The sequence below is a fragment of the Pelecanus crispus genome, chromosome 12 (assembly GCF_030463565.1).
Source record: "Pelecanus crispus isolate bPelCri1 chromosome 12, bPelCri1.pri, whole genome shotgun sequence".
NCBI classification, from domain to species: Eukaryota; Metazoa; Chordata; class Aves; order Pelecaniformes; family Pelecanidae; genus Pelecanus; species Pelecanus crispus.
Genome location: NC_134654.1, coordinates 15,111,224 through 15,137,871, shown reverse-complemented (window position 1 = coordinate 15,137,871; position 26,648 = coordinate 15,111,224). Strand labels below are relative to the sequence as shown.

At 47.2% G+C, this 26,648-nt stretch overlaps 1 protein-coding gene across 2 annotated transcripts in view; it reads left to right on the top strand.

Moving 5' to 3' along the window:
• The window catches only part of GAS7 (growth arrest specific 7), a 106,581-nt gene that overhangs the window by 11,156 nt on the left and 68,777 nt on the right, over positions 1-26,648 (top strand). Inside the window, exon 1 of one of the 2 annotated variants that reach the window (XM_075719791.1) lies at positions 23,806-23,822. The exons of the other annotated variant lie outside the window; for it this stretch is intronic. Coding sequence (XP_075575906.1) covers positions 23,806-23,822 — 17 coding nt within the window. Of the gene's footprint in view, positions 1-23,805; positions 23,823-26,648 lie in introns of those variants that run through there. 2 annotated transcript variants of the gene reach the window in all.

Sequence of the window (26,648 nt, the reverse complement as noted above, 5' to 3'; positions counted from 1 at the left end):
AATATGCACTTTGGTTGAGGGGTAGAGCAGGCTCTACTCCATGGGCTATAGACTTGCTGGTACTAACTCTGCCTGCTGTGGTACTTCCTCTGTTCACGCTGTGGTGACCATCCTGGGAAGCACTCCTTTTACAGGTGTATGTAACAGCAGAGCAAGTTTTTTTGCTCATACTAGTAATTCAGTTTTCCATATTAGCTTTTGTATTAGCTTAGCACACTTGTGGTTTGCTTTTTAGCTGGCAAATTCCAGGAGAGAGATGCCACGGGCTACTCTGGAGCTATCACTCTGCATTTTGTAGAAGAACACATCTAGCAGTGGAACAGGCCAGTGTCTTTTAACATAGACCTTTTTCAGCATTTGTGAGCAGTCCCCTCAGTACTCAGTTGTTGGTACGGACCACTTTGGAGTGAATTTAGGCTGACTGACAGCTGACTTCGGTCACTGATCTTTGAACCCTAGACAAGTGCAGACCCAAAGCTCGAAAATCTTTCTTTGACATAGTTTGAGATCTGTCTGGCACTTCTTCCTACATTCATAGTTGGTAAGAGTAGACTGTGCAGACTGTTCTTGAGCCACAGATATTTCCACTGTGATGCTGGCAGCAAAATCACTGTGGTCTTCCAGTGTTGGTCTGAGCACCAAGCTTGTTTAATGAACAGATCTCTTAGGGCTTTCCCAGCTCTGTGGCAGCTTGCGATAGCCGTCTGCACCTCTGCTACTGCACTCTCCAGAGTGTATGCTAGGAACAAAATAATTTCAACATCAACTGTTTCATCTGCTATCACTTTGTGTGCCTGTATTGATCAGTTCTGTGCCTCTCTCTTCTGCCCTGTCAGTTAGTTTTCCATGGATGAGAAAAAGCTCAGTAACAGGTAATTAAAAATAAAATGTCTTGTGAAGACCTGGGATGTTTGTATCATAGGATGGATCAGGCCATAAGGAAGGCATGTGAGTGAGTTTTCTGTGGCTGTCCTACAGAGTGCTCTGAAGCAAGGCAGGCACACAGCTGACTTGAAAGCTGCAGACAGTCTGCCCAGCACAGCTGCGATGCTGCTTGCTGCTGCAATGCCAGATCCAGAGCTGGGCAGCATTGCTGGTGGAGCTGCCAGAGCAGAGGCAATGCTGCAAGGCACATGTTACACAGAAAGCAGGAGCTCGCTCTGGGCTAGGTAAGGAGCCTGTAATTGTCAGGTTGTCCCATTAGCACTGAATCTTAGTCTTTGAAATGCCCTCTCACGCTCAGTGAGACCAGGAATGGGTAAAAGAGAGAAAGGTGTGAGAGTGAGGAGGGAACAGAGGCACATCACAACATAATTAAAAGTCCCAAGCTGCTCATTTTATGTTCCCATATTTGCCCCTATCTTTTACTTGAAACCCCTCTAAAATCTTCCTTAATTTTCAGAGGCAGATCTGTTAGCTCAGAGTTAAATCTGATCTCTTACTGGACCTGCAGTGTGCATTCTGGCATTTCAGCATTGCTCATGGCCTCTGTTAGCCTTCTCAGAGGCATGGTCAAGCAATCCTGTGACTGTTGAAGAAAAATACAGCAGCTGAATGGGGAGCATGGAAGGGGTTAAAATGAAGCATCTCCTGAGAGCTCCCTAAGCTGCCAAAGGACCAGCCTTTGTGGAAGACAGAGGGAAAGAGCAAGGATCTTTATGCTGGTGGACATCATTTAGGAATGAAAGATACATGTAGGATTCCAGTTATTACTTGGATTCCAATATTCCAATATTCCAATATTACATATGGATGTAATATATTGCATTTATCACTAGTATAATTTGTTTGCTGTGATGTTACCTGTTCATTGAAGATTTACTGAAGCTCTTCAGGATTTTGCCTCACGTAAAAAATTATGTGTAACTTGCACATATTTACAACACTTATTCTTCTTGAATTGCTTGAGAAGTGAGTGGCATCATCAGGCCTTTGTGGTTGACTTTTGAGTTGAAGAAGACTAACTCTTTTTGTTTCTGCTCCTTGTTCTCTGGCTTATCAATTTTTTATTTTGCCCAGTGTTTTTCTTACCCCTTGACTGCTTTTTTTCTTCAGAAAGTCTTCACAGAAAGGAGTTTATGTTTTCACAAGCATCCTGGTGATAGTTGGTCTAACAGAAGATATCAGCACTCCCAAGAGTACCTAATACATATGCTTATGCCATCATGGCTATAACATTTCTATTGAGTGTATTCTGTCATTCCGCTTTTTTTTCCTCTGGTAATCTATAAGCACTTTCAGAATGTTCTTTAAAATTGGCTGGCTGGACCTGCTTTGTCTTCCTGATCCTTTCTAATTCACTTATTTAGTGCTTTATTCATGTTTCCAAAACAAAACCCTACAGTTGCTGTGTGCCCATGTGCTCCTCCTTGAGTGACGTGCCACAAAGCCACAAAGCTAGACCTACAGTGACAAGCTAGTGCATGATGAGCAGTTTCAGTTGCTGCAGAAGTGATGCTTCGTCGCAGAAGAGACAGCATCAAGAGCTGGCATGTTTTTGGTAGTGGGGGAGAAGGAATAATTAGTATGGAGAAGTCTGGAGGAGAAAAATGGAGATTTGGAGTGACAGTTTGCAAGGGGTGGCAGAGACTGAAGAATTAACACAGTTTTAATTTGATACTGATACGGCAAAGTGCCATGCAGAAATTGCACAGAAGAGGAATTTTATTTCCAAGGGGTGGGCAAATGCTTAACTCAGAAAGGAATAGCCAGAAACTGGATTGATGAATGTAGTATATTTTGCAGTCCCGGAGAAATGTGTGTACTGTCTGCAGAATTCAGTTTAAAAATCCTGCTGAGGGTTGTGTGTGTAGCACATGGCTGAGCAGTTCCAGCCCTGCCCATGTAATGAGCTGCCTGAGCAGCAGATTTGCTTCTCCTCTGCCAGCTGCTGTATAATAGGACTAATTCATTACCCAAGGCCAAGTAATCACTCTCAATAGAAAGGTTTAGAGGAGAGCCTATGACTTGTCTCATTGTGCTGTGAACTGCTGATTATCACAGTGACAACTGGCAGCAAATGAAGTCTGAAATTGAACCTCAGTCTGTTATGGGATAAAGAATAATACTTCAGGTATTTCCAAAAAGAAATCATGCTTAAATTATTGGTGGTCCCTTTTGGAAAATAATTTTGAAATGAAACTCAGTAAGCCCCGGTGCCCAGCTCCTATCTCAGCTGCATTGCCCCCGGGTTTGCTGGACTCACTTACTCCTGCTCCCTCCTCTGCTCTTGGCCAGCACAGTTTACCAAGTTTGAATATGGATCTTTGGTGAGGGACAAAGCTTTCTCTCAGTGCTGGCCAGAGGTGTGATCCTGGGCTCTAATTCAGCTCAGAGGTGGGACCATGGCAAATTCTTCTGATGTGCATCTTGCTGGCTGTGCTGGAAGTGGCAGGGAGGAGAGATGGTGCAAATCACTATTTGCAGCATATTGTGATCACTGTGGCTGGTGCTCTGTGCTGTCCAGTGTGCACCAAGCAGGATGCTGCCTGCCTCATCACTGTAGGAGGTAGGATAGAACAGGGCATCCTCCAGCATATCACTGATTAATGATTCCTTGCTTTGGCATCTTGTCAGTTTTGAGGTGGGACCTGCCAGATCTCAGAGGTGGGACTCTCTGATGAAGCAGGGCAGGAGGTCTTCTGGCCATGTTGGATCCCCATGGACAGGGTACCCACAGAACCACCAGCCCCAAGCAACACATTGAAGGGGAAAGAAGCTGAGGGCTGCTGCCCTTAGTGTGAATCAGCAGAACTGAATGCTAGAACTCCAGCTGCATTTTTCACTCAAGTAGGTTAGAGAACTTGATCACAGAGCTCCACCCAGTGATGCCCAGCAAGTTGTTTATATCACAGCCCTATAGGCTTGCACCGATACACTACTCCTTCTGTGCATCCAAGGGAGGACCTCTCCAGTCTCATCTGGGGGGTATGGGGACTGCCACCTCCCTTGTGACCATGACCGTGGCCCAGTGTTCCCTAGGCTCCCATCTCCAGGCCAAGAGCTGCTCCACCCATATCTTCTGGGCTGAGAGGCTGCTAGTTTGCAACCAAATGCACATAATTTCAGATACACAGATCACCTCGTTCTATCATCTGCATGGATGTCACATGGGAAGCTGCCCACATCTTGGCACTCCTGGGCTGGCAGGCTTCTGGTTTGCCTGCAGATAGGTTGCACAAGGAGCCAGGCTGGAGGAGACGGTAGCCAGCTGCTGTGACAGCCTCGATTGCACAGACCTCTTCTTGGGAAGGACTCTTCTGCTTCACCATTTTTCTCTCAGTTGACCCCAGTGGACTTTGCATTAGGCTCAGAGTCTCTGCAGCCAATGGGTCTTGTCCTTTGCTCTGAGCTATGAATAGGCTTGTTCTTAAGTCTTTCAGCATTTCGGCAGGACAGGGGGAGGTGCTGGTCCTGGTGTTGACGAGCAGGGCTGATCAGAGGGGACCAGCTGAGTGCCGTGCACTGGGTCTTGTGCAAAGCAGCAGTAATTGGACCCTGCACTTACAGCTGAAAGACAGTGATTTTTGTAACACAGGGAATTAAGCTGGCTGCACTAAATGGAGTGGCTTTTTGCTGGACAAGATGTGGATCTCTCGAAATGGCTCTTTTGTGACTCTAGGATCAGAAATATGCAAGCAGGAATGCCTGTAGTTCCTGTGTTAGCACTGGTTAGTGCTCTGTGTGTGTCTTCCTGATTTATGCAATGCTGTAAGAGCCACATGCCTGAGCCCCCTCCTCCCTTCCCTGTCCTGCTGTGTTCTGTGGGTAAGACTGCTCCGGAGCTCAGGTGCCACTGCTGGGGTCAGGGTATCTGTGCGGGCAGCCAGTGAAGAGCAGCTCAGGAACTCCACTCTGTTTCCAGCCCCAGTGTCAGCCCCTGGAGCTAACTAATCTCAACGTTCATTTCTGTGGTATGGAATTTGCTTTTGCTTTCAGTGCTGGAGGATCTGTTGTTTGCCTGTGGTTAGAGGGAAGAGAGCTTGAAAGCCCTTTTTCCCCTCCCCATGGGAGAGAAGTGTTTCTGAGAGGTTGATTTGAATTGCTGTTCTCAGGCCTTTCCCTCCTTGTGCTGGGATGGGATATTTTCTCCTCACCACCAAGTGAGAGCCTTATGCAGTCTTCTGCTGTTTTTTTCTCATCTCAGAGGATTTGTGCTTTAACTGCCATGCACCTTCATCCTCTCTCACACACATCACCTAGTCCTTTTGTTTGAAAATAACAAGTATGGTGACCTCTGCCTTGCTTTGTGTGATGGAGGCCTTGTGGGTTTTTGCATTGCTTATTTTTACAGTGCAGCTCCCAGCACCTCTTGGTGGTGCCTGCCTGGGGTGCACACTTGTACTCCTGTGGAGAAATGCAGCATTAGTATCGTCAAGACTGTTTGGCTTGGATGCAACAGATAACTGTCATGAATGATTCTGCCTGCCAGGGACAGCATGTAGCAAATGTTTGTAGGTCATGGTTTGTCATTGTCTCTTTGTTCAGCTGGCATGTATCTTGAAGAGCAGACATCCTCCAGCTTCTTACAGCTTGAAATGCAGTACAGCTAAAATCATTAAAAATACTTACTTTTATTTTAATAGGTTTATTTTAAAAGGTTACAGCTTGGCCTCTGATAGAGCCTGTACACCTAAGATGTCTTGTTCTGCTCCACGGGGAACAGCAATTTTCTCTGTCATGTAACATGCAGCTGCCTCGGCTTATCAGAATATTTTCAAGGAGTAGCATTGAATCACTGATCATTACAACATAGGACACAATTTTTTCCTCTGTTTCAAGGTTTTTCCTTTATTTATGATGTTGTCTTCCTTGACAGCTTCCACATTTTATTCTCAAGGTGAGAAATTTATTTATAAATAAATAAAAGATATAAATTTATAAATTCTTCAGTGTTGGCCCATGTTCTCCTCTGTCTGCTAGACTTCAGCTTCAGAAGTAGGAAGGCAATTTCTTCAGTTATGAAGATTTCTTCAGAAGGAGTTAAATATATCACCCCAGAAAAGAGCAAGCCAGATCTGAAAGCTGTTCCTCTAACACTAATTTTGATCTCAGCCGTGTTTCCTGTCTAAAGACTTTTGTCTTTCAGTGGAGATCATGAAATGTCATATTCATTATTTTTGCTCAGAGCATGCTGAGAGAACGGCTTTCAGCTCCAGAGATTTCCTCTTTCAGGAGCACAGTCTGAGGAACAACAACCACAACTTACAGCAAAATTGCAGTTCTCTATAGTTTTAAAATTATTCTGAAGAACAATAATATTGTGTTGCCATGGGGTAGTAGCGTATGATTAATTAGACACAGATTCAATACATTTAAGTGTGGAAGACAACTACTAGAGTCAGGCCAAACCCAGGATAACCTCCCAGATTTCCCTAAAATAAAGCAGGTTTTGTTTTTCTTCACATGGTGAGATCCTGCAGCTGTGCAGGGTTCACCAGGGAAATTCCTTCTATAATCAGACCAACTTTTCTCCCTTAATCCAGTCAATTACAGGAACTTGGGATGGACAACACAGAGCTGCTGTGGTAGGAGCACCACTGCACTACTGACACTACTGGGGCAGACAGACTCTTGTCTGTGGGGGCTGCACAGGAAGGCAGCATGTATACAGATGTCACAAGCACACAGATCCTGCTGATCCTGGGTTGTCTGTAAGCTTTCGCTGTCTCAGTTCAGCAACGGGCACAGCAATATTTGGAGCAATGTGAAGGACATTTAGGCTATGACAGGTGAAGACCTATGGCGAGGGTGGAGAGTTGACCTGGTCTAGCATCCCCTTCAATCCGCCCCTGTCTCTTTAATCCCATCTGCATTTAGCAGAAGTCCTGTGATGACCCTGTTGAACCTCCCTCCACAAACCGGTCCACCTCTCAGCAGCAGGCCACTTCCTGTTTTCCTGGGGTGGCTTCTCTGCTGGGTGAGCTTGCAGGGCCACTGAGCATCAGAGCCTGTTCAAAGTGAACGTTGAGAGTGGGGACGGGAGCAAGACCCTGCTGTGAGGCAGCTCAATGCCTCCCCTGGTATTTTACCCTGTGGTTGCAGCAGCCAGGTCTCCAGGGATGCTGAACATGTCCCTTGCCTCTCTGGGACTGGGGTGGTAAGGGGTGAAGTAGTCTGAGCACACAGATCGCAAGGTGTTACAAATGGCACCAGGGCCACACCTCCACCTGGTCACTAACATGTAGGTGTTCTGCTCAAGCAGGTTATCTCCACTGTCTGAGGCAGGCATCCAGCCCTTTTGTACAGACAATACGAGAGATGCTGCTGTTTTCAAAGGGGACTGAGTGTTGGTTTATGTTTAGCAGGAGCTGCCCAAAGCTCACCAGTGGGAAAGGCCGAGTCCTGGGGGTGGTGTGAGTGAGAACGCCTCCTGGCAGCTGCAGTGTCTGTTGTGGGGCTGTTCAGGAGGGCTGTATGCATCTGATGTCCACTGTCTCGTTAAAAGCTGGGAGGACAGGAGGCCATTAACCACCAACCTTCTGAGCAGGCAAGCAGCTCGAGCCCAGAAAGTGGGAGATGTGGCATCAGCTTCCACTTACTCTGTGTGGACCCAAGCACATACTTCTCCGTTCCTCAGGGAACACGTTAGCTGCCAGGCTGTGCAGTGAGTGTCCTCCTGCCCCTGGGGAGGCTGCCTGTGGGCAGTCTGCGGGCAGGAGAGCAAGCACAGGGAGTCCGGGGGATGGCAGGTTTCTCATAAGCTTCCAGGATTGTTTCTGCTGTGGTGGTCCAATGTGGACAAGCGAGCAGTCCTGGAGCAGAAACTTCTCAGTTCAACATGCAGACAGCGAAGAACAAGTTCATCTTTACTTTAGAGAGACAAAACAGTCACTCAGATTCCTTTATAGCCAACTGAGGAAGAGGTACATCTGAAGTCAAACTCTCCCGATGCTTCTTCAGATGTCCAGGCTGAAGAAGCTGGGTCCTCTGTTTCTCCCTGGTTATCAGAGAGCACCAGCCCGACTGGCCCGGCTGTGGGCATCTGCATTCGTTTGCTCAGGTGAAGTCTGCAGTGCTGAATGGAGGCAGGACCATTGAACAGCTCTGCATATAGATGTCCCTGTGCTCAAAACAGCTCCACAAGGAGTTCCACTGAAGTGTAGTTTTCATGTCTTGCCAAACTGTTCTTCCTATTGCTAACTGAAGAGAGCAGGAGCCTGGGGGTGTTATTCTCAATCTGTAGTTTGAATTCAGCATCTGTTCTGCGTTGTCCTGCTTCTTTCCTAGGCGTGAGGCCAAGACTGGTGTTTGGTGTCCAGGAGGAGGTGGGACCTGCCTGCAAATACAAGGCTGTGCTAGAGCTCCTGATTCCTTCCTCCATAAACCGGGCTGTTGCAGCAGAACAGGAAGGTGCAAATACAGTTTTTACAAGCCAGAAAGTGGCTCTTGGTTTTGAATTAAAACAATTTTCCTAGAACCTAAATGCTTTCTTTTCCCATGTCTCTCTGAGCCACACAAGTATTCAGGCAGCTGGGTGTGGCCCCACAGATGTCACACAGCGGTTGGCCTGTGGACTTCATGGGAAGTTTCAGGAGGGAAGTGGTACAGACAGTGAGGTACCCTGAGCAGGGCAAGCTCCTGACAGAGGTTACCTCTCAGGAGCTTGGGTTTTTGGATATTTTCAAGAGGGTGTTTCCTGACTCCTGGATTAGCTGTACCGAAAGTTGTGCTGTAATTGTCCTCTGTTTTTTCTGCTTTCCACAGGGTAGCAACTTGTTATCAGTAAATTTCTGACCTTTTATTTTTACGTCATCTAGCTTAAAAATAGAATTCTACCTTTTTCACCACAACACATGAATTAAAAATCCCATGTCTTTAAAAATCCCATCTAAAGCAGTGGGATATAATTGGCAGACTGTTGCATCAGGAGAGGCTTTGGAAAGTACCCAATTTATCGTTATAAGTCCGGTCGCGTTCAGTACACTGAACTATCACAATTAGGGATTCACAAATAACGTAGGCACCTTTTGTCTAGTCTTGCTGCATGAACTATCACGGCCACACTTAAGGCATCTGGTCACGTTCAATGACCACTATCACGGCTAGACCAATAAATCAAAGCAATTTATTAAAGCAACAGACACACAGGTTCCTTGGATTACCGGTGATAAATTCACTGACTGCAAGGCACATGCAAATACCAAAGCTTTGGATAACACAGATGCATCAAAAGACATAACAGCGACTCTATAGAGGTTTCTAAGTTTCCCGGGGAGGCACTTGGTATAACCAAGTGTTAGATTTTTACCCAAAGACGTCCCGATGCGGGGGAAGAGAGGCTCATCCCGTCGACTGATCCCAGAGGTCAGAGTAGTACACGATGGTATCTTCCCTAACATCCCCTCTCTCTCAGGCTAATTTATACTATTTTTTACTTTTCAGGTGGAGCTTGAGGGACTCTAGTCATACATACTTTGTTACAATTGGTGTAAAACTTTCTCGCTTCGTTTCAAAGGTATAGGCTAAGAAAAATTCAGAGCGCAGGCTCAGTAAGGAGTGGTCTCACCTTAGAGGCGGGTAGGTTTTGGGATGGAGGTGTGTTTTGGTATTATAATGATATTATAATGAGCAAAGTTTGCCAAAAGGACAGCATTTTGTCAACATCATGACAGTTTGTTGACTCAGGGTATCACTTATGCAGCTTATCAGTGCCGTGGTGCCCCTCCGAGTTCCCTTATTGCAGGGCTTGGCCGTGATGTCTCCACACCACTCCACCCCCGGGGCAGTTCCTCTTAGAATCAGCACACCAGGCTCCCCTGGGTTGCGACATCCAAGATTACAGGCTTAGGGAACTTCCTGTGGAATCAATTCCAGCTGCATACCACCTGGGCAGCTTCTTCAATGCTGCGTTTTTCTTGAAATCGTACATCTAAGTCTAATGTCTAAGTCACCTCCAGCAATTACTCCACACAGACTCGTCAGAACTTTCTTGCTTTGCCTAGGTTCAGGTTTTTTTGCAGTCACAGGCTTCAGAATACCTCAACTGCAAATACTGCTGTGGTTCACATGCAAAAGTTCACAGCGGTCCATGTGGAGAGGGTTTATAGTCTAGGAATTACTTCTTTGTGCGTCTTTGAGGTAATGACGTCCAGGTAATTATACATGAGACCAGAGGTAGTGCCACATGCTGAGAAGAACAGGGTGATGTGAGAGCGCAGGACTGCAGGATGGCGCCTTCACTGGGGTGCTGGGCCGGAGGGGAAAACAGGCAGCTCCATATTTCAGCCTCTTGCAGAAACCCTCAGATGTTGCAAGCACGTGTGAGCTGCAGTGCCTAAGGGCTTTGGCAGAGACCACTCTGCCCAACGTACTTTGTACTGATCTCCAGAATCCTTTGAATAGTACAGCACAGGCTTGGATCTGCGATCACATCAACCTCTGAGTTTTTACCATGTCTTTTCAAAAACAATGTCTCTGTTTTTCAAGCGTATTCATTTTTTACTAATGTTTTTAAAGTCCTGCTGGATCAGTCCAGAAGCATGTCTGGCTTGGTGATTCAGACTGGGTTGGAAAAGTCTCTTGCATTTGGTTTATGGACGGAGAATTGTCTGAATGCAAGGGGAACATGATTGACCTGATAAATGATTGATGAATAAAACTGAACCTAGGCCTTCCACACCCCTTTGAAAATGGCCTGGTTTGGGTGTCTGCAGGGAGATGTTACTGGTTTGGTTGGTGGTAGTTAAATGACTCGTATTTGTTCTTAAATATAAGGATAAAGGAGAGGTAAAATTCACATCATGGTGGTCTCCAGGGCCTTATTCCAGTTGCTGTCAGTCTAAATTGTTGGTCTTACAGCTAAGTCCATTACCCTTGTAATAAACTTCCCACCAGAGGCCAGAAATGAAGTAGAGTTAAGCAGTTTCTCAGTAATCACATAACTCAAGCATCAGAGGCCTGTGGAAGAAAATGATTTGTGATGATGTTATTCAAGATTGCATTGTGAATGCCATCAGAAAGATTTCATAGTCCCCACCCCAATTCTTAACTTTCAGCTCCAAGTGTTGACCTTTTCTATATAGTATTTTCTTAGATTAGATTTTGTTTTCTTTTTAATACATGATATAATACTTTAAATAATATTTTCATTTTCTTATTAAATGCATTATTCCAAGCCACCTCAGGGAATGTCAGCATAGTGTGATCTTTGAAAACAGCTGCCCAGGGTACATATGTGTATCTCATACTATAGTCATAGGGTCACTCCTCTGCTCCAAGAAAGGCTTGATAATACCTACATCATTTCTTATACACAGTTATCTGGTCTTTTCATAAGGAAGTCCAAGCTATACCATGGCTTCATTATCACCTCCATCCTGAACCTTCCTTCCTGCAATTTAAATTCATTTTTATCCCACCTTTGGTGGATGGGAAAGTAAACCATTCTTCTTTTCTTTTCAGCAGCTTTGTGACGTATCTGAGACACTCCTCTCTCACTCGTTTCTGGTCTGTATTAAACAACTTTTACTCTTTCCTTTCAGGTTATTTTTTCTCTGGTTTTTATTCTTTTCTGGACTAGCCAGTTTGTTCATATCTTAAAGACTGAAGCTCCAAACTTGAAACATAGCTCCAGTTGAGGTCTTACCGGGTCCATATCTCTCCGGCTGCTCTCTTGTTTTGCTTCCCAGTATGATGTTTGTCTCTCTAGGAGAGTGTGCCACTGCTGACACCTCTACAGCCCCACGTCCACCTTGGCGCTTGTGTTCAATCACATGCAGGTGATCAGATTGGTTCAACAGATCTATCCATGACAAAATGGTGTAGGCTTTTAATTATATCCTTGTTGTCTTCTCAGGGTCCTTAAAAATTGTTAAATAGTTTATTCAATTATTTTTCTAGGAACTGGAGTTCAACTGGCTATTCCATGACTCCATCTCCTTCTTTTCCCATTTTTCCAAGCTAAGCACTATGTTTTGCCTTTTCTGTGTTGCCAGAACTCTCCCTCCCTGATTTTCCATGAAATCTCAGAGAAGATTAGCAATGGCTCTGAGATTTATAAGCCAGTTCTTCAAAAGTCTTAGGATGAATTAATCAGTCTCAGTGTTCTCCAACTTATTCCTTCCCTATTGCAGGCTGAGGTCTTAACCCTTTGTTGCTAGTATTAACTGTGACAGCCACATGATCTTGGATGACTTTTTTATTCACAGATGACTTCTTGTTGAAGATACTGAACATGATCAACCATGGGTAGCATTCCCTCTCTGCAAAGCCGCAACTGGTTCCTTTACTTGGTCTTCCTCTTAATACTACTGCAGTTACTGAACATTTCCTGTTACTGTTAATGCTTTTCTGCTGATTTTATCTACTGCCTACACTTCTGTACTGTAAGAGTAACTGGCGGCTTATTTTTCATTTAAAAGCAATCTAAAAGGTTCCTTTCTTTACATGCATAGCACCAGGCACAAAGGGTTCACAGTCCCAATGACTTCTGATGTTTCCATAATTATTAAAATTCACTGCAGCTGTAAGAGGTAAGATGTATATTGAAATGCTGAATTTCATAAACAAGATTAACTTGCTAGATGTAGAACAACCAAGCAGATAGATTTTCTGTATCTGCTTTGAGAGGCAATGTGGCTTGACGATGAATCTTGAGCAGGTTGCAGTGTCTGGACCATGTTGGAAATGCATCCACATTGCAGGATAGTCCCAGGGATTAGGGGGCCAACCTTCCTCCAAATGAGTACATTCACTTCTCAGCTCTGCGATGAGCGTTGTCTGTAATGGCAATTAAATCATACAGGCTTGGTGCCTCTGTCTCCCTTTGTATAGTTGCAGTAACTCAAAGCCAAAATTATATTTAAACTTTGTTGTTGTGGTAATAGGCAATTTCTGTGCTTGCTCATTCTGTAGATAGCACCCTCAGGGTGAAGCTTACTTCTCTTGGAACAGCAAAAGTTGTGAACTGCACAGAAATAAAGATATTTGGGGGTGAATTCAGTGCTGAATTCTGTACTTCTGTGTTTCATCCCATGTCAAAGGGTTCTAGTGTAGTCACATATTTCATCAGTGGTGCATGTCACTGACTAGCAGTTCACCAACAGAATAGCTGGGCTTGAGAAAGAAAGGGAACCTCTGGTGGTGTGTCAACATTGCAGTTTATAACCTGGCCTGCTCTTCCCAGGGCCCATGGAAGTCCTGCCAGGAGCAACTACCACCTCCTAGCAAAACTTCTAAATTTCCTACGCATATCACCCAAGTCCTGGTTGACCATTGGCATAACCATACTTTAACATTGGCCTTTTTTCTAAGAACTTCCTCCATCCTTTTTGCTGCATAAACAAATCCAATGTGAAGCAAAAATGCATCTTTATAGACATTGGGGGCTTGAATTCTGGTAAAGTCCAAAGAGAATGGAGGGTCTAGAAGGTAAATGTGGCAGTTTTTAAATGGGCAGTTTATTCATTTCTTCTAAACCAGTGTTAGCGGGACAGGGGAGTGACTGGGCAAAGAGAACAGGGGGGAGGTGATCCAGTGACACTCGCTGTGTTCTTCTGAGGATGTTCAGTTACTGGGTGGGGAGAATTAAAATTCATCAGTAACTGTTTCCAGGGATTTCCCTCCCACTGGCTGTTTTTTGGGCTGTTTTCTTGTACTTGCTTTTTTTCCAAGCTGAATATCATCTTGATACTTCCTGTCTATGTTTCTGTCCACTCCACTTTGCTGCATGCGTGTGTCCCGGCTGCAGCTGATCGCCTCTGACTGATGAATCTCCCTGTCCTGGACCTGCTCAGCTGCATTGTTTCCCTGCACTTTTCTTGAGGTCTGCCTTTGTCATCCCTTTTCTTGGCAGCCCTTCCCACTGTCTGCAGCGTGCTGCCTTAAGTGTTGTTCTTGTATATGGGCCATCCCAACACTAAATGAATTTCACTGCACAAATGTGGTGACCTCAATATTCTTCTTCTCAGATGAAATGCTGGTACTGTGGAGTTTCATTAAAAAGAGATAAACTGGGCAAATGAGATCTGAGCTCCCTTTAGCATGCAGAGGGCTGGGAGCAGTATCTCCAAGGACAAGAAACTGAGGTTTTTCAAATATTAAAAGGTATGCTGCTAATTAGAAAGTAAACATGAACAGACTCTTCCATGTCAGCGGTGGTATGTCAGAGGTAAGATGCATCCACATTACCAAGGACTGTCCGGTCTGTTGAAATGACGGCTCACTTTACAGGCCTGGGTAGGTGGCATGTAGGAGACAGAAGGCTGGAAGAAGGAGCAGAGCCTCTGTACAGGAGCCTCCAGAGAGGGGACAACAGCTCTACAGAGAGCACTTCGTGCTGCCAGGATTAATGCAAACCAGCTTGGTCCTTGCCAGGAGCGGCAGAAGCTGCAGCAGGTAGAGGAGAGCACGTGGCTCACACAGCGTGGCGATCCTCTGCTGCTCTGCCCACCAAGGGTCATCTTCAGAAGCAGCTGATGGTGCTGCATTACCTGTATGTTACATTTGCACTTTTTTCCATTCCTGTAGTGGGAAGAAGCTTGTACATGAATATAGCTTCTGGTGCCAGCAGGCAACTCTGCCACACTTGTCCAGACCTTCCTGTGGGAAGGGAGTCTAGGCAACCAAGCAGACATGCTTGTGGTTGTGCTCAGCATGTCTTACCTGAGTCATTGAGCCTGGCAGAGAAGGAGGATTTTGCTTTTGTGACATCTCAGTCCTCTGTCAGGGTACAAAGGCAGTCCCACACTTTGCATTTTTAGAGAAGGGATCCCTGGAAATATGCTGCAAATGCAGCAAGCACTCATGTCAGCAGGGATCTCCCTGCAGGATGTTCCCACTGAGCCTGGCAGGAGACCTATATCCCAGCTGCAACGGGGCAGCAAGTATTTTGCACTGCACCATAGAGTCCCAAAGTCCCCAGTCCTCTCCTTGCCACCTTCTTTCCCCAGCAGGGGTGGGCACATGGCCTCACTCTTGCTGTCACACCAGCCCCACTCCCAGACCAGCGCCCACCCATGTTCAGGCAGTGGCTGCCTGTCCATCTGTCTGGCCACAGCAGCAGGCAGGCAGGGGTCCAGGGCAAGCCACGGCTCTGTGCGGAGGCTCTGGCTGGGGCTCCGGCAGCCTCGCTCAGCCTTGGCAAGCTGTGGGAACAGCCTTCTTCCCTTGCTTTTTTTTTCGTTTGCTCATTTATTAAGAATTGTAGCAGCAGCAAAAAAACCCCCTAAATATCGTGTGTCTGTCTGAGTGTGCTTTACTACAGAGCTACAGGCAACAACAGTTACATTCCCTGTGCCTGAGAGAGATGATTATGAGGGAGGGTTGCAGGAATGTGCATCTGGCAGCACTTTGTATCTTGGCCATTTCATTGTTTTCTCTGTATCTGAGGTTCCTGAAATTTTGGTCATGGAGGGCCATTTAATCCAGGGAATATCAGGTTGGGGCTGCATAACAGATTTTCTCTGCAGGGAAACACCATTCAAGAAAAATTGACAATGGTTGTAAATAAAAAGTCCCCATCCAGATTGCCTGCAAAAGTAGCTAGGAGTTTTATTTGGGGATCCTGTCCTACCACAGCAACAGGGGGAAGCAAATTTCATTTTAAAGTGCAGGAAAATGTAGCTGCAATATGCTAAAACCTTAATAGCTTTGCTTAGGGCCTGGGGCCAGGAACAGAATCTGAATTAATTATTCCAATTTTATTTTAATTCCACAGATTTAGAGATAATATTTATAATAAAAATATCTTATTAGAAATGCAGATCATTACCATACGGTTCTCAGGAACCTGGTGCCAACATTCTTCCTAAAAGAGAGAGGATATTTAAAGTCTTTAAAAAAGTAATTAAAGATAAATACAGAGAGCTAACCTGCATTATTCTTTGGACAATCTCAGAATATCCTTTCATTAACTTCTCTTGAGAAGTAGAATACACAAGCAATGGAGGTCTGACCAGAAACTCTCCTATAATTCTTTTACTTGCTTTTCTAACTTGCTTACTCACTTGCTCAAATTGGTTTTGTAAATAGCCGTTTTTGGCAGATGACTGCAGCAGAGATGGATGTTGCCATGCCTTAGCTTTGCTGCGCATGCTTGTGTGTGCACGTGGGAGAGAGTCTATATAATTTAAGGGAGAATCCGTTCCTTCCTAAAAGAACAGACACTAATTATTAGTTGTTATGAAGTGATTTTATTGTGTCTGGGGAAACTGCAGAACACAGCAGTGAAATCATGCTTGTTAAAAAAAGCGTAGTGATGTATGAGGAATGAGGCAAGTAAAGGCATGCCCTGGCACAGCGCTCTTGTAAGTGGTGTATGCTTATGAAGGTACGTTGCATAGGTACATTGTAGTCTTGAGAGAAAGATTTTCTTTCATAGTGATTGGTATATTTTTCATTATTGTATTTTTACTCATAACTTCTTTTTGCACTTTGTGCTTTGCTGGAGTGGAAAAATGTCCCAGTTCCATGTAAACCACAAAAGCAAGTGAGCCTGTCACTAATAGCTCTTGCGATGGCACCACGTTCACATTTTCCCCAGGTGAAACACTGGATGCCTGCAATCTGACTTGGAGCCGGAGTATTTTGCTACTGGGGGCAGCTTTTTTATTGTGTTACTGCTGTGGCTGACACTGGGGTTTGTTTACCTGGCTGATGTGCTCTGAGTCAGGTGATACTGCTGGAAGACAGGATGCTTGTAATTCCTGGGAGCTGTGGAGCACACTCAAGGCAGATGGGCTGCCAGGCTGCCGGGTGCAGGAGGGCTGGTAGAGGGGTCAGCAAATGGCCGGGCAGCCCACAGGAGCCCACAGGGGGCCGAGGGCTCCCTGCCCGTGCCTCCAGGAGGGATTTTGTTCGAGTCACCAGGAGGGCAGTGCAAAGTGTGGTGCAATGCAGAAAGTCCATGCATGAGATCAAGAGCAGACCTTAAAGAGCCACACAGTGGGCAAAGCACAGGTTTCTTTACCACCTCTTCTTATTTCTGCTAGGTTTCTGTTCAATTTTTTTCCTATTTAAGAAGTTACTTCTTCACATTTATCTTCAGATAAAACCCTGTGGCATTGTTTGGGGATGGTCATGGCAGGAGGGTGTATGGCACATCTCCATGAAGACCAGAGTGGTTTGGGGCTTCCTTCCAATTCTTTGTGCATACATTTTGCAGCTCACTGCAACATCTTGTGAATTATCCAACCCTGACACTGCATCTAATCCCACGAAGTCATCAGTGCTTCTTGGCCCTGGCTAGAGAGAGGGGACACGTTTCCACATGCAGGTGAACACGGGTAGGCTTAGGGCTTTGCCCCAGGCTGGTAAGAGTGTGTTGTGTGAGCGCGTATAGCAGAGAGCGCTTAGCCAGGCTGAGCTTTCCTGCAGCGTACAGGCTGGAGGCCCCATATAAAAATATTTGGTATTATTCCCAGATGTTTAATTTCTCCAAAATCAGCTGCTATGGGTGAATTCTCTGCCTCCCTTTTCCATGCAGCAGCCAGGAGAGAGGGGTCAGATTGCGAATTTAGGTGGCTGTGGGAAGTTTCTTTTTTTAAGTGCTTCCAGTCACCTTTCCAGTACAGAGCACCTGGAGCAAGCAGCATGCCCCTGGCTTCCTGGCTGCCTCTTGGGCCTCTGACCATCTTGCTGGTGTGCCATGCTCTGCAGTCACTCAGAAGGGGATCTGTCCCCACAGCGTGTCATTTCAAACTCGAGACAAGCAGTAATGCTGCAGCTGGCCTGACCTGGCCTTGTGACTCTCTGGGCATATGGGGGTGACTGTTACAGTACAAGGTTTGCTCAACAATGGCCCTGTTGTCCCTGGCTGCCCAGGACAACAAAGCCCTTCAGAGCGCTTGGCCCTGGTGCTCTGCCTTGTACCAGATGCTGATGTCAGAGACAGAGCAGCACATCCCTCCTGAGCAGAGTGAGGGGAGGAGGGCTCCTGCCTCCTTCCAGGCTGCCCTGGCACAGGGCACATCCAGTCCAGAGCTCTTGGAGTGCTGGTGCTGCCTCATCCCCAGGCTTTTATCTTCTTCTGCCCATTCCCACCCTACCAAGCCATGGTGTAGTAACTCCTGCCCGGGTAAGTCTTAGGATCCAGGAAAGACAGCTCATGGCAGCCTATGGCAGAGCTCCAGGTCTCAATTCCTATTGAGGGGATGGGGCTGTGACTCAAGTAGCTCATGTCAAACTTTGTCATATCCTATTGAGCCAAGTGTATGTGGCAGCATGCAGAGCTTGGGTATAGAAACATGAAACTGTGCTGACGGTGTCAGCTCTGGATCTCTTGAGAAATCAGCTTTGTCCCAGCTGGCCACATCTTGTTATTTCGAGACATCATGGTAGGAAGACACGGTGGCTTCATTTCCTAATAACAGAAAGGTAGCAGGGCACAGCACTCAGTGTGCTGCTTGTTGGTGACCCAAGCTGGCTGTATACTGGCAGATGAACCATTCCCAGACCACCACAGCCCATATCACCTCTGCTAGTCAGCAAATTAGATGCCAAATGTTAACTCTCTGTACAGCAAGAAGCAATGGTGCTGAAAGGAAAACAAGAGGAATAAGAGAGTGCTAACTTCTTTATTTCTCTTTGGGAAGAAGAAAAGGACTACAGATATTTCAGAGAAACTTCTTGACTGCTACAGGAAAATGGACTGCTGTGAGGGATTGCTCTGTGCTTGAGGGAAGTGGTTGGACATAGTGTGCTTGGGAACAGGTGAGAGATGCCAGCCTGGTCCTTCCGGGCATTCTTGCACTTGCCTTTCAATTTCTGTATGGTATATATATGCTGACTTCCCATGAGGGTCTCCAAGGCCACATGTTGATGCTGAGATCTGCCTCTTTTCAGTACCCCGTGCCTTAGAGTTTAGGCAGACATAGTGTGTGAAGGTCTGGTGCTGCAGAGAAGAGCTTCTGCATGAAGGCATGAACACAGAGATACACTGCAATGCTCCCCCATTTCCCCGGAGCTATAACAGGGAACAGGCACATGTGAGGTATCTCTCTTCATCATTGCTTAACTTTGTTTTGGACTGGGATTATTCCACCTCAGCAAACTGTCCTCAACATCAGCACCTGGCAAGACAAATACCAAGGTCTGGGAAGTGCATGTGCACTGTGTTAGGGGCTGCTGAATTGGGTAGTCTTCTAGTGGCAAGGCTGCCACAGCTTCATATCCCCAGGTGCAGACGGCAATGAGGCTAAACATGTATTCCCAGTAGGCATACAACACAGACCCACATGCATGGTTCTTCTATAAGTATACACATGGCCAGCCACACAGATCAACACAGACAGAAACACTCAGAACTCTCAGAAACAGCAGCAACAGCCTCATCCTGTTCCCCTTTCTGGCTGAAAAAAGTTAAAGGTCTGTTAGTGGGAAATGCATACATATATACAATGTGGAGCCCTCCAGTCACTGGCCTGAGACAGTCTGTCCAGGAGCTGGCCCTGGATCCTAGTCTCCCCAGTTGCTGGCCCTGGTCATGCAGCCCCTGAGACCATAGCCCCACTCCAACTGCTGGTTCACAGACTCCTTGCACACACCAGCACATACACAGACACACAATGAAGATCATTCCAGTAACTGGACACAGATACCCCCCATCTACCTGGCAGCTGAGCCATGGATCCTTTCACCTGACACACACAAACACACATAAACAAATGGGTCTCAGCCAACAACCAGAACTTATGGTCCCTATGGTAGTTGGCTTGGATCTTCTGGTCCCTCCAGTAGCAGCTCAAAGACCCTCTGGTCTCTCCAGTATCTGGCCAAGACTTATGGCTGTTTTGATACCTGGCTAGTCCAGCTTGATATGCACCTACATGATATACCAGTACTCCAGCATCTCCAGTTCCTGGCACTGCAAACACACCAGCCCCTATGACTTGTGGTCCCCACTCCAGTTGCTGGCACTAATTAAATCTCCATGCATGCACATGCATACTGAATGGAGAGGCCCTTACCCAAGAAAACAGTTCAACATGGATTTTAATAAGACAGGACAGACTGCAGTGATCAGACTCAGCATGGACAGACAAATGTGTAAATTTGCATGCGACTAGCTCCTTTCATCCCTTTACCCCTCTGTTTTCCCACACTGATTTCTTCCCTTCCCCACCTTTGTTTCTTCTCCTAACCACCTCTTGTCTTGTATAATCCCAAGATGCTCTTTACCTGCATCCCATAATGAGTCGCATACCCCTAGAGGCAGTATCAATCTGTAAGATGATCTAGAGAGCCTTTCCCTTGACTCATTGTGATGGTTTTCACAGACAATGGGGCTGATTGCTCTCATGCACAGGGGAGGCTCCAGACAGGGTGCTCTGTTTGTGGGATTAGGTTATCTCGGTTCTCCACCCATCATTTTCCCTCTGTGTTGCTGTGAACGGATCTCTGTGTGGAGCTGATCCCTTCATCACAGCAATCTGCCTGGTTGACCCCTCCTTGGCCAAGTGCACATTTGGCCTTCCCAGGCCACACTGGAGAAGCTCCACCTAGCACTGCCAGCTCCTTGCTGCTGCCCAATGTGACCACCTGCATCTTCTTTCCCATCCAGTCTTACTCTGGCCACCACCTCTCCACACATAGCTTAGCTGGATAACAGTAGCCAGGATGAGCTGCTCAAAGGAAATGGGACAGATTTGTCTATTAAATGACTTTTTATCCATTAGCACAGAAAGGAAGAACAACCGTGTATTTTCCTAGGGGGTGATTCTTGAGCTCCCTGTGGGTATATATGCATTATACTTGTGGGATGTAGCTATGGTCACCATGTTCTAGACAGGCTTTCTTACTCAGAGCAGACAGCTCTCCCATCTGGCTGTTCAGGGTCTTCGGCGCCTGCCCTGAGGGTGGTACTTTGTTTCCCCTTTCTTGGATGCTAATTCAGTGCCAGAACTCTACACCCTTGCCAGATAGTGCTGAATACTGTCACAGGGTAGCACTCACACCAGCTGTGAGCACACTGAAAGGGAGCATAGGAAAGTGATTAAATCGCTTGGGAGCGTGCCAAGAGCTCAGGCAGAGCAAGAAGTGAGAAAGCCAGGGGCTGGGCTGTCCTCCTCTGCAAACTGCATTCACCCTCCTGGCACACCTGTTGCTCCCCAAATCGGGAGCTTTCATATGCTTTTTATTCTCTTTCTTGCAACGACCCTCCCCAAATCAGGGCCCCACTCCCATGCTCTTTCCCCACATTGAATCTACCCCCCCATCTTTCTTATCCTTCCTACTTCTTACACCTGCCCAGCTTCCCTCTCCTCAGCCAAAAAAGTCTATAGCCATTGCCAAGCACCTCCCTGAACTGCTGCTTTGCAGAGTGAGCATTGTCTGTGGCAGGATCTGGACCAGACCGCGTGCCACAAGTCTCATGAGACCTGCCATAGGGGACAGGCTCAGCTGCAGCTCAGTGCTGTGGCTTCTCCCAGTCTAGCCCCTTATGTGGCTTTGTGCACCAGAACACACTGGGAAGGGAGAGGACTGAGCTACACTGGAGTTACTTGGATTTTTCACCTCTGGCTCAACAGCCCCTGTTTTGAAGGCTTCACATCCATTTTTGTCTCTCACACAGCACTGAGCCAGAAAACAGCACCCAGTCTGTCACCCTGGGTCATGTATCCTTCAGAAACAGTTTGTTATTCCCTAGTTTAGGGTACTGGCAGAGAAAAGTATACCAGACCCAGAAGGCTAATTCTCTGCAAACACGGTGCTATTCATGGATATTAACTTAAAGCAAAGTCCTGGGCACATGCCTGCACTGCAACCAGGGACCTGGGTGGGGAGGTAGGGAGGATTTTGGCAGCTGTGGATCTGGCTGGGAGAGCAGGCCCTCAGCGGGGAAGGTAGAGCTAGGTGGGAAGCATGCACACTGCATTTCAGAGCCAAATGGGAAATAGAGGGGTGTGGAGCTACGGGAGAGTTGGCCACAGAGCAGAGACCCATGCACAAGGGCCACCTGGTCCTCCTCCTGGTCACAGCTGCAGTGGGTTGGTAGAACTTATAGAATCATTTAGGTTGGAAAAGACCTTTAAGATCATCCAGTCCAACCATTAACCTGACCAAGTCCACCACTAAACCAATTAAGGATAGAGTAGCAATTTCATATTTCCTGGCTTGGTGGCTGGATTATTTTTAATGAAAGTAAAAACTAGGAATCATTAAGACTGGAAAGGATCTCTAAGATCATCAGTCTAATCATCAACCCAACACCACCATGCCCACTAAACCATGTCCCAAAGTGCCACATCTACCCGTTTTTTGAACACTTCCAGGGATGGTGACTCCACCACCTCTCTGGGCAGCCTGTTCCAATGCTTGACTACCCTTTCCGTAAAGAAATTTTTCCTAATATCCAATCAAAACCTCCCCTGACACAGCTTTAGCCCATTTCCTCTCATCCTGTCGCTAACTACGTGGGAGAAGAGACCAACACCCACCTCACTACAACCTCCTTTCAGGTAGTTGTAGAGAGCGATAAGGTCTCCCCTCAGCCTCCTCTTCTCTAGGCTTAAACAATCCCAGTTCCCTCAGCTGCTCCTCATAAGACTTATGCTCCAGACCCTTCACCAGCTTCCGTGCCCTTCTCTGGACACACTCCAGCACCTCAATGTCCTTCTTGCACTGAGGGGCCCAAAACTGGACACAGTATTCCAGGTGTGGCCTCAACAGTGCCGAGTACAGGGGGATAATCACTTCCCTGCTCCTGCTGGCCACACTATTCCTGACACAAGCCAGGATGCTGTTGGCCTTCTTGGCCACCTGGGCACACTGCTGGCTCATGTTCAGCCGCCTGTCAACCAACACTCCCAGGTCCTTTTCTGGCAAGCAGCTTTCCAGCCACTCTTCCCCAAGCCTGTAGGGTTGCATGGGGTTGATGTGACTGAAGTGCAGGACCTGGCACTTGGCCCTGTTGAACCTCATACAGTTGGCCTTGGCCCATCGATCCAGCCTGTCCAGATCCCTCTGCAGGGCCTTCCTACCTTCGAGCAGATCGACCCTCCCACCCATTTTGGTGTCATCTGCAAACTTGCTGAGGGCGCACTCAATCCCTTCATCCAGATCATTGATAGATATTAAACCAGCCTGGCCCCAAAACAGAGCCCTGGGCAACACCGCTCATGACCGGTCGCCAACTGGACTTAACACCATTCACCACTGCTCTCTGGGCTCGGCCACCCAGCCACTTCTTTACCCAGCGAAGAGTATGCCTGTCCAAGCCATGGGCTGCCAGCTTCCCAAGGAGAATGCTGTGGGAGATGGTGTCAAAGGCTTTGCTGAAGTCCTGGTAGATGATGTCCACAGCCTTTCTTTTATCCACTGGGTAGGTGGGTCACCAGGTCATAGAAGGAGATCAGGTTGGTCAAGCAGGACCTGCCTTTCATGCACCTGTGCTGGCTGGGCCCGATCCCCTAGTTGGTCTGCACATGCCTGTTGAGCACACTCAATGTGAACCACTCCATAATTTTCCCAGGCACCGAGGTCAGGTTGACAGGCCTGTAGTTCCCTGGATCCTCCTTCCGGCCCTTCCTGTAGATGGGCATCACATTGGCAAGCCTCCAGTCATCAGGGACCTCCCCTGTTAACCAGGTCTGCTGATGGATAATGGAGAGTGGCTTGGCAAGCTCCTCTGCCAGCTCCCTCAGTACTCTCGGGTGGATCCCATCTGGCACCACAGACTTGTGAGCATCCAGGTGGTGTTGCAGGTCATTAACTGCTTTGTCCTGGATTATGGGGGCTTCATTCTGCTCCCCGTCCCTGTCTTCCAGCTCAGGGGGCTGAATACCCTGGGGATAACTGGTCTGGCTATTAAAGACAGAGGCCAAGAAGGCATTAAGTACCTCAGCCTTTTCCTCATCCTTGGTGACAATGTTCCCCCCCCCCCCATCCAGCAAAGGATGGAGCTTCTCCTTGGCTCTCTTTTTATTGTTGATATACTTGTAAAAACATTTTTTGTTATCTCTTACAACAGTGGCCAGATTGAGTTATAGTAGCAGAGATTGCATCCAAGGAAACGGCAGCTGCACAGAGATGCTGAAGTTATTTAGGAGGAGGAAGGGGGGAAGAAGACCTTGGCGTGGCACAGAGGAGGCTTATTAGGGCAGGGAGATTTTTAAGACTGGGAAAAATGAGAGCTGTCCTGCTAGACTGGCATGTGGGGTATGTGCTGGGCATAGCTCAGCCCACGACTCCAGCCTGGCAGTACAAGCAGTGCTCTGAGATGCCCTAACACTTGGCACAGGCAAAAGGACTTTTTCTCTTCGAAGAAGAGGGCTGGTGTTACAGAAGGTGGCCAGTGATGAGGCATGGTGCCCAAGGAAGGCTGTGGGGGCTGGAGGGGCAGTGGCCATGTTTGCATTGGCAGTGTCTTGCTGTGTTTCTGCTGCAGAAGCGGTGCCCGCCGGGCCACCCATGGAGGGCTACTTGTCGCCAACAGCCATGTACCACCAGATTCAGCCAAATGGGAGCTGTGCTGGTTGCTATGACAACTGGGGCAGGTCACATGACCAGCTCCACTTTCTAAATATAAATCTGTTTCACACAGTGTATGTGACTCCATGGAAACCAAATGTTGAGGAAGAAACATTGCATAAAAATGAACAAAATCCAGAATCACTCAAAGTACTATGGCGAGAGAGACTGCGGGTAATGCTGGAGGGGTTCAGAGCTGCCCCAGGCATTCCCCTTTGCTAGGTCACATGTGAGTGCAGGCATGCCTGTGCCAAGACTGGGGAGGGTTTCCAGGGCACTTCTCAGTGCTGGGATCTTCATGCCAAACTTGTGATGGACACGAGTGTTGGTGTATGCATCCCTGCCACCAAGGGTCTTCTGTGGGCTTCTCACTAGCAAATCCTGTTTGCAGCGTCAGCTGTGTTCACACACAGACCCCACTTCTTTGACTGCACTATGTCTGCCTTATTTCTGCTTCATACTTTTGGGTTGACACACACGTTTGCCAAGTAAGGTATTTAAGAAAACTGCAGTTAGGCAGAAACATAAGCTCAGTAATATCAGTACAGAGCATGCTTTTCCCCACAGAACAGAGGGCTGTTCTGGTGCAGGTTCTTGTTGTGGCAGTTTTTCCCTGCTGTGTCCTTGCATTGCTTCTTGCAGGGAGTTTCCCCTGCACGTTTTGTCCAGCTTTCTGTCCCCAGTGATCCTCCAGCACTGGGCAGGACACTGCAGCGGAGCTGCTTAGCTGGATTCTGTAGCCCTTCTTTGTGCTGTTGGGTCTCAGCAGAAATGCAGTGTGACTCTGAGCAAGTGGCAACAGCAGATAAGTGTCCTGACACTGCATTCAATTCAAACCTTTCCCACAGCTAGAGGCATCCTTGTCATTTTCTCCAAGGCTGGATGCTCTGTTGGAGTAGGATCATAAAATCGTAGAAGAATTTAAATTGGAAGGGACTTCTGGAGGTCTCTGGTCCAACCTCCTATTCAGAGTTAGATCAGGTTGCTCAGAGCCTGCATTTGTGGTTTTGGGATTGTTTTGCTTTACCTTCACTTGTTGCATTCAGGAGAGCCTCTGGGCTGCACTCTGCTGGAGTGCAATGCGAGCTAACACATCTTCAGGGATCTCAGGCTTTTAAGTACACAGATGTTTCCTCCCTAGGATCCCTCTTTGAAGGGGAATGGGGACTTCCTGCAGTTTGAAAATGGGAAGTGATTTTCTTCTATTGAGCAAGGCTGAACTTCTCTCAGGGGGTCAGTCGGCATGGGACAGACTGCTGCGTGCGGGCCCAACACTCCCTGTTGCCTCAGTTGCGTAAAAACCCTTTTGGCTTGCTTTTTTTTTTTGCCATTGGGAGGGGATCACATTAGCAGGTTGTCTTCCAAAGGAACAGGATGAGTTGGACTGCTGCTAACTTGATCAAGAAGAGCAAGAAAGAAAAGAAAAACAAAATAGTCAGAAAGTCAGAAGAGATGGAGTGGGAGAGGCACCTCCACTGCCTCCCTGCTGGACATGCTGCCCTGTTCTGAGCTGGCTCAGCTAGACAGCAAGTTCCAGCACTTCAACATGCAGGCCATAGCTGGTGCTCCTTTTTGCATGGAGCATCCAGGATGTCTGACCCATTGTCATTCTCTTCAGACATGCTTCTAGACAATCTGTCCTTAACAGTGCACAGATGAAACGCAGTTCCCTGGTCAAGAGTGTCACCTCTGGGTAGGTTGTGATGTTGTGGGTTGGCCATCCTGCCTGCACTGGTTGTCCTCCTCTCCCTGACATCCCTAACCCAATGCCTGTGGATGCAGGGGGAATGGGCCACAGGTAATGGTCAGGTTTATGTGCTCTGCCCTAAAAAGGACATCCTTCTGCCTCTTGTCAGTGCTGGTGTCCTGGACCAGGCAGGTTAACCCCATGGATCTCTTATTTCATATGCTTGCCTTTGCTAGCTCTCTGGCACGTGGTTTGCTGCTGAAAAGCTCCAGTGCCCCCTCTGCTTTGAGATGCCTTTTGCATTTGCTGGTTTTTTTCTGTTGTGCATGTATCAGGAGAATCCCATCCCTGTGTTTCTGCAGACAGCAAATGAAAGCCATCACTTACCATGGAGAATGAGGCCTGTGGGTGGCTGGCTACCCCTGCATGTACCCCTGCTATATGGACTTCTGATCCTAGGAAATCTTGTAGGAAGGAAGTGCTTGTTTTCTTCATTTTGAATGTTTTAAGACACACTTTGGTCCCTTTTCCAGGCAGCAAATACAGATGCAGG